At 42.0% G+C, this 8423-nt stretch overlaps 1 protein-coding gene across 2 annotated transcripts; it reads right to left on the bottom strand.

Moving 5' to 3' along the window:
* Positions 1–1427: 1427 nt before the first annotated feature.
* Positions 1428–1895, bottom strand: LOC114633068 (pancreatic progenitor cell differentiation and proliferation factor-like). 2 transcript variants are annotated; one of them, XM_028781689.1, is made up of 2 exons: positions 1805–1859; positions 1428–1729 (listed from the first exon to the last, which is right to left on the bottom strand). In XM_028781689.1, exons 1-2 carry the CDS (start codon positions 1857–1859, stop codon positions 1515–1517), a joined length of 270 nt encoding a protein of 89 aa, XP_028637522.1. In that variant the 3' UTR covers positions 1428–1514. The 2 variants fall into 2 exon arrangements, with proteins under 2 accessions (XP_028637522.1, XP_028637521.1); XM_028781688.1 differs by having other exon boundaries at positions 1428–1895.
* Between the last annotated feature and the right edge of the window lie 6528 nt (positions 1896–8423).

Raw genomic sequence — 8423 nt, 5'->3', positions numbered from 1 at the left:
ATCCTTTAAGATGGCATAAAAGGAAATTTATATTATAGTTTGATTATGTGATCAAATTAACCTCTAAAGAAAGGATATTTCTCTCTTTTTTATTGGTTATTTTATTTGTTTACATTTCAAATGTTGTTCCCCTTCCTGCTTTCTTCTCTGCAAGTCACTTATTACCTCCTCCTCTCCTGCCGCTATGAAGGTGCTCCCCCTCCACCCACTCACTTCTACCTCAACTCCCTAGCATCCTACTATGCTGGGGCATCGAGCCTCCACAGGACCAAGGGCCTCCTCTCCTATTGATGACAGATAAGGCAGTCATCAATCTGCTACACCTGTGGCCTAGGCCATGGGGTCCCTCCGTGTGTATTCTTTGGTTGGTAGTTTGCTCCCTGGGAGCTCTGAGGAGTCTGGTTAATTTATATTGTTTTTCTTCCTATGGCATTGCAATCTCCTCCAACTTCTTCAGTCCTTATCCCAACTCTTCCCTTGTGATCTCTTGCTCAGTCTGATGGTTGGCTGTGAGCATCCACATCTGTATTGGTCAGGCTCTGGTAGAGCCTTTTGGGGGACCACTAAATCAGGCTCCTGTCAGCAAGTGCTGTTTGACATCAGCAATAGTGTTTGAGTTTGGAGTCTGCAGATGGGATGGATCCCTACGTGGGCAGTCTCTGGATGGCCTTTCCTTCAGTCTCTGCTCCACTCTTAGTCCCTGTATTTTCTTTAGAACAACTCTGGGTTAAAACTTTTGAGATGGGTGGGTGGTCCAATCCCTCAACTACAGGGCTGTGTCTATTCACTGAATATAGTCTCTTCAGGTACTATCTCCCCTGGGTCGGGTATTTTGCGTAATGTCAGCCCCTCTGGGTCCTGGGAACCTCTTGCTTCACTGGCATCTGGACTTTCTAGTAGATACCCTAAGTTTACTATTGCCTACTGCCATATACCTCAGGTCAATATACTGACCCTCTGAACTTCTCCTGTGTCTCCCATACCTGATCCTGTCCATCTTTTATCCTCCCCCTCCTCTCACCTTCTCAGATTCCTCTCTTCCTTTACCTCCCTTTAGTTCCCCTTTCTAAATAGGACTGAAGCATCCACACTTTGGTCTTCCTTCTTCTTGAGCTTCATATGGTCTGTGGGTTGTATCATGGGTATTCTGAGCTTTTAGGCTACTATCCACTTATCAGTAAGTACATACTGTTCTTGATGAGTACATGCGTGTTCTTTTGTGACTGGATTATCTCGTTCAGGCGATATTTTCTAGTTTCATCCATTGGCCTGTGAATTTCGTGAAGTCATTGGTTTTTGTTTTTGTTTTTTTTTTGACTGCTGTGAGTTTATTTTCTGCTTTGTGCAAGACACAGCCATGGGGTCAGGAAAGCTCAGTGCTGTGAACCAAGAGGGGCTCTCTCCAGCTCCTGCTGGTGTCTGTTTTTCAGCCTTCCTAGTTTACAGGGAGGGTTGAGAGGGTAGGCTCTGGCCCAGCACCACTTAAGCTTGGGCAGGCTGCTGATTCTGACAGGTCAGGACAGGGCCCTGGTGTTGATCTGGCCAGGATGGACGACTGGATGCTTCTTCATGGTTTCAGGAGCCAGGCCACAGGTGATCGGGCTTCTGGAGGCCTGGGGGGATTCTGCCATGTGCTCAGGAGACTCCAACACTGTGGCCATGAATGGGAGGGTGGATTTCCCGAAAAAGAAGCTGGCCCGCCAGTGGCCTGGGTCGGCTTTGGGAAGACCCGGGGAGTGGGGCACGGCATCCCCTGGGTACTCGACACTTCCACCGGAGCTGCTGGACGAGGAGCCCAGGCGTCGCCGATAGTAGTCATGGGTAGCCACGAGCGAGCCGCTGGAAGGGATGGCTGCCATGCTTCAGGGCCGAGGCGCTCGGCGGAGACCCCTCCTTGCAGGCTTCGGTTGAAGGTCAGGGGTGGCAACGGCTGGGGCACTAGGCCACGGATCCCATTTGCAAGGATAACCTACGAAATACTACTTTAGGATCCACGCACGCTATGCGCGCGCGTACTTAGTTGCTTTTCTGCACGGCAACAGACGCCTCACTTGAAGTCATTGTTTTTAATAGCTAAGTAGTACTCCCTTGTGTAATTTGCCACATTCTCTGTATCCATTTCTCAGTTTAGGGACATCTGTCTTGTTTCCAGCCTTTAGTTATTATCAATAAGATGGTTATAATTATAGTGAAACGTGTTCTTGTTGTATGTTGGAGCATCTTTTGGTTATATGTGCAGGAGTGGTGTAGCTGGGTCTTCAGGTAGAACTATTTCCATTTTTCTGAGGAATGTACAGACTGTTTTCCTGAGTGATTGTACCAGCTTGCATTCTCTCCAGCAATAGAGGAGTGTATCTGTCTTTCCACATGCTCGCCAGCATTTGCTGTCATCTGAGTTTTTGATCTTAGTTACTCTGGCTGGTGTGAGGTTGAATCTTAGGGTCATTTTGATTTCCCTGATGACTAAGTATGTTGAACATTTCTTTAGGGGCTTCTCAGCCATTTGAGATTCCTCAGTTGGTGATTCTTAGCTTAGGTCGGTACTTTTAATTTTATTTTTTTGTTATTTGGTGAGTTCTTTGTATATATTAGATATTAGCCCTCTATTGAATGGAGGGTTGGTAAAGATCTTTTCCCAATTTGTAGGTTGCCATTTTGTCCTATTGACAGTGTCCTTTGCCTTATAGAAGGTTTTGAATTTTATGAGCATCCATTTGTCAGTAGTTGATCTTAGAGCCTGAGTCACTGGTGATCTCTTCATGAAATTTTCCCCTGTGCTGATGTGTTCAAGGCTCTTTCCCACTTCCTCTTCTATTCGATTAAGTGTATCTGGTTTTATGTGGAGGTCCTTGATCAACTTGGACTTCAGCTTTGTACAAGGAGATAAGAATTGATCAATTTGCATTCTTTTACATGCGGACCACCAGCTGAACTAGCGCCATTTGTTGAATATGCTGTCATACTTCTACTGGATGGTTTCAGCTGCTTTGTCAAAGATCAGGTGTCCAAGGTGTATGGGTTTATTTCTGGGTCTTCAATTCTATTCCACTGATCTATGGGACTGTCTCTGTACTAATACTATGTGTTTTTTAATGTGAGTGCTTTGTGATACAGCTTGAGGTTAGGGATGGTGATTCCCCCAGAAGTTCTCTTATTGTTTGGAATAGTTTTTACTATCCTGGGTTTTTGTTATTCCAGATGAATTTGAGAATTTCCCTTTCTATCTCTGTGAAGAATTGAGTTGGAATCTTGATGGGGATTGCATTGAATCTGTAGATTGCTTTTGGTAAGATGGACATTTTTACTATGCTAATCCTGCCAATTCATGAGCATGGGAGAGCTTTCCATCTTCTGAGATCTTCTTTGATTTCTTTCATCAGAGACTTGAAATTCTTAATGTACAGATCTTTCACTTCCTTAGTTAGAATAACTCCAAGATATTTTATATTATTTGTGACTATTGTGAAAGGTGTCATTTCCCTAATTACTTTCTCAACCCACTTATCATTTGAGTAGAGGAAGGTTACCGATTTGTTTGAGTTAGTTTTGTATCCAGCCACGTTGTTGAAGTTGTTTATCAGCTGAAGGGGCTCTTTGGTGGAATTTTTGGTGTCACTTAATTGTACTATCATATCATCCACAAATAGTGATATTTTGACTTCTTCCTTTCCAATTTGTATCCTTTGACCTCCTTTTGTGGTCTAATTTCTCTGGCTAGAACTTCAAATACTATTCTGAATTGATAGAAAGTGACAGCCTTATCTAGTCTCTGATTTTAATGAGATTGTTTCACGTTTCTCTTCATTTAGTTTGATGTTGGGTATTAGTTTACTGTATAGTGGTTTATTACGTTTATATATGGGCCTCGAATTCTTGATCTTTCCAAGACTTTTAACATGAAAGGTTGTTGTATTTTTACAAGGGCTTTTTCAGCATCTAGTGAGCTATGATCATCTGATGTTTTTGAGTTTGTTTATATAGTGGATTACATTGGTGGATTTCCTTATATTCAACCATCCCTGCATCACTGGGATGAAGCCTACTTGATCCAGGTGAATGTTCATTTTGATTTGTTCTTGAATTCAGTTTGTGATAATTTTATTATATTTGCATTGTCATTCATAAAGGAAATTGGTCTGAAGTTCTCTTTCTTTCTTGGGTCATTGTGTGGTTTAGGTATCAGCATAATTGTGGCTTTATAGAAATAATTAGGTAGTGTTTTTCTTCTGTTTCTATTTTCTGGATAAATTTGAGTAGTATTGGTATTGAATCTTTTTTGTTTGTTTGTTTGTTTTGGTTTTTCGAGACAGGGTTTCTCTATGTAGCTCTGGCTGTCCTGAATCTCACCCTGTAGGCCAGGTTGGCCTCGAACTCAGAAATCTGCCTGCCTCTGCCTCCAAAGTGCTGAGATTAAGGGCATGAGCCACCACTGCCCGGCTGTTATTAAGCCTTATTTGAACATCTTACAGAATTCTGTACTAAAACCATCTGGCCTTGGGAGTTTTTTGGTTGGGAGGCTTTTAATGACTGCTTCTATTTCCTTAGGTGTTATGGCATTGTTTATATGGTTTATCTGATCCTGATTTATCTTTGTTACTTGGTATCTGTTTAGAAAATCATCCATTTCATCTAGAGTTTTCACTTTGGTGAGTATAGTCTTTTGTAGTAGGATCTGGTGATTGGATTTTTTCAGTTTCTGTCATTTACTCTTCCTTTTCATTTCTGATTTTGTTAATTAGGATACTGTCTCTGTACCCTTTGGTTAGAATGGCTAAGGGTTTGCCAATCTTATTGATTTTCTTAAAGAACTAGTTCTGTGTTTTGTTGATTCTTTGTATAATTCTCTTTGTTTCTGCTTGGTTGATTCCAGCTCTTCTTTTGCCATTTGCTACATTCGTGCCATCTACATCTTTTGGGTGTATTTGCTTCTTTTTGTTCTAGATCTTTCAGCTGTGCTGTCAAGCTGCTGGTGTATGCTCTCTCCAATTTATTTATGGAGGCACTCAATGCTATGATTTTTCCTCTTAGCAGTGCTTTCATTGTGTCCCATAAGTTTGGGTATGTTGTGCCTTCATTTTCATTAAATTCTAGAAGGTCTTTAATTTCTTCCCAGACCAATTTATCATTGAGTAGAGAGTTGTTCAGCTTTCATGTGTATGCGGGCTTTTTGTTGTTTCTGTTGTTATTGAAAACTGGCCTTAGTCTGTGGTGATCTGTTTGGATGCATGGCTTTATTTCAATCTTCTTGTATAGGTTGAAGCCTATTTTTTTTATTAAGTATATGTTTAATATTGGAGAAGGTCCCATGATGCTGAGAAGAAGTCATATTCTTTTGTTTTATGGTATAATATTTTATATATATACATTAAATCCATTTCGTTTGAGTTCTGTTAGTTTTTCTGTGTCTTTGTTTATTTTCTGTTTTCATGATCTGTCCATTGGTGAGAGTGGCGTATTAAAGTCTCTCACTTTTTTTGTGTGAGGTTCAATGTGTGTTTTGAGTTTTAGTAACATCTCTTTTACAAATGTGGGTACCCTTGCATTTGGGACATAAATGTTCAGAATTGAGAATTAATCCTGGCAGATTTTTCCTTTGATGAGTATGAAGTGTCCTTTCTTATAATTTTTGATAACTTTTTGTTAAAAGCCAATTTCATTTGCTATTAGAATGGCTACTTCAGCTTGACTCAGAATTATTTGCTTGGAAAGTTTTTTTTTCTAACCTTGAATTTATGGTAGTTTGTTACTGAAGTGTGTTTCCTGTATGCAGGAAAATCCTAGGTTCTGTTTACCTATTCAGTCTGTTAGTCCATGTGTTTTTTAGTTAGGGAATTTTGTTCATTGGTGTTAAGAGAGATTAAGAACCAATGACTGTTGCTTCCCATTACTTTTGTTATTAGAGGCAGAATTATGTTTTGTGGCTCTGTTCTTTTGGGTTTGTTGAAAGAAGATTACTTTCTTGCTTTCTCTAGGGTGTAGTTTCCCTCCTTGTGTGGAGTTTTCTATCTATTATCCTTTGCAGGGCTGGATTTGTGGCAAACTGTTGTTTAAATTTGGTTTTGTCTTGGAATGTCTTAGTTTCTACATCTGTGGTAATCGATAGTTTTGCTGGGTATAGTAGCTTGGGGTGGCATTTTTGTTCTCTTAGGGTCTATATGGTATCTGGTCAAGCTCTTTTGACTTCATAGAGTCTCTGTTAAGAAGCCTGGTGTAATTCTGATAGGTCTGCCTTTATATTTTACTTGACCTTTTTCCCTTACGACTTTTAATATTCTATCTTTGTTCTGTGGGACCATGAAGTATAGCTTGGCTCTTGGTCAAGCACAGGCTTCAAACCCTGGACCCTAATGTGATGATGGTAGGTGTTTAGCCTTACTCCCAGACCCCAGGCTCCTGATATGTACTCCATTAATCAGTGTCTTTCAGTTATGTAGGGCAATGCCCCTACCAGCACCTCCATGGTTAGAGAGCTTAACTTCAGGCCTCAGCCTCTAGAGACTTCTGTATTAATGAGATACCTGAAGATCAGAGGGCCAATTAAGCATTCCTCCCCAGACCCTCCTGCTTACAAACAGTATTTAACCAAAGGCCCACTCTGGAGGTACAGGAGTACAACCAGATTCATCCACCATCCGCTATGAAAATAAACCTTTTAAACCCATGGACGTCCTCATGTCTTGGGGGACCCGCCATGGGGAACCATGGAGAAGGCCTTTGACTAATGAGCCACCACTGCCACCTAATCTCCCACTAGAAGACTTCTCTACATTCCTGCTGTGGAATTGCACCAACTCAAGCAAGCTAGCCAAGCCAGAGACCCAGCCAAGCAAGTGCCATAACAGGGTCTCTACCCAAGGAGCTCTGTCAGGGTTTCCCTCCCCCTCGTCTCTCTCAGCTGTGGGCCATCCAGCCAGTTTGTCCTTGTGCCTCTATTCTTCTGCGGTTTCCAGTGGCGTCTGGGTGCCCAAGGACATAGACTACCGGCCTCCCAGGTCAGCCGCATCGACCTGGAGACCACTTCTCAGGAGCCCTGCCCCCACGGGTCTTCTGGCTGAGACCTCTCCACTCCCCGGTGGAGCCGTGCAGCTTCTGCCTGGCACCAAGTGGCTCAGTCATATTTCCAAGCTTCTGCTCCCTAGAGCTGTGGTTCCAGCCATCTGGGGTGGCAGACATTTGGGAACCACAACTCCACCCAACAGGACCCACGCCTGCCCACACACCAGCTAACAGACCTACGTTGTTCTTTGCATTTGGTGTTTTGAGTTTTATGTGAAGAGAGGAATTTCTTTTCTGGTCCCATCTATTTGGCATTCTATAGCCTTCTTATATGTTTATGGTCATTTATTTATTTAGGTTAAGGAAATTTTCTTGTATAACGTTTTTGAAGATGTTTAATGGACCTTTGATTTGGAAATCTTCACTCTCTTCTATACTTATTATTCTTAGGGTTAGTCTTTTTATTGTGTCCTGGATTTCCTGCATGTTTTGGGTTAGGAAAAATTTGCATTTCGCATCTTCTTTGACTGTTATGTCAATGTTTTCTGTGCTATCTTCAACATCTGAGATTCTCTCTTCTATCTCACATATTCTGTTTGTGATTCTTGCATTTACGACTCCTGATTTCTTTCCTAGGTTTTCCATCTCCAAGGTTGTCTCCCTTTGCGATTCCTTTATTGTTTCTATTTCGATTTTTAGATATTGGATGGTTTCGTTCATTTCCTTCACATCTTTGGTTTTTTGCTTTTCTGTATTTCTTTAGGAAATTTATATTTTCTCTCTTTAAGAACTTCTACCTGTTTTCCTGTGTGCTCCTGCATTTCTTTAAGAAATTTATTTATACCCTTCTTAAAGTCCTCTATCATTATCATGAGATGGGATTTCATATCTGAATCTTGCGTTTCAGGTGTTTGGGGTATCCAGGGTTTGCTGTGGTTGAAGACTTGGGTTCTGGTATTGCCAAGTAGCATTGTTTTCTGTTGCTTATGTTCTTGAGCTTGCCTCTGGCCATATGGTTATCTCTGTTGTTCACTGTCCCTCCTGTGAGCCTATGGGCCTGTGTTACTGTATGTGTCAGAAGTTCAGTGATCCTGGATCTGTTGGAAGTCCTGGAGGACAGGCTGCCTCTGGGTGTAGGTGGGTTAGTGAGGACAGAACACAACCTCCCCCCACCCTGGGTATAGGTGTAAACAAGAAGGACCTTGTGCCTATGGTTGGGTTGGGGTGCTGTGTCCCCTGCGCTGGAGGTCTTCCAGTTATGCCTGGTATTGGGGGCATTGGGATCTCCTCTGTGATCTTGGATCTGTTGGAAGTCCTGGAGTAGAGGCATTGTGCCAGGGGCCAGCCCCTGTCTGGTGGGGGAAGTTTTCTTTCTTCTTCTTCTTCTTCTTCTTCTTCTTCTTCTTCTTCTTCTTCTTCTTCTTCTT

Source organism: Grammomys surdaster, unplaced genomic scaffold, assembly GCF_004785775.1.
Source record: "Grammomys surdaster isolate TR1022 unplaced genomic scaffold, NIH_TR_1.0 513, whole genome shotgun sequence".
NCBI classification, from domain to species: Eukaryota; Metazoa; Chordata; class Mammalia; order Rodentia; family Muridae; genus Grammomys; species Grammomys surdaster.
Note: the sequence above shows the minus strand (reverse complement) of the source record. Positions and strands in the feature narration are given on the sequence as shown.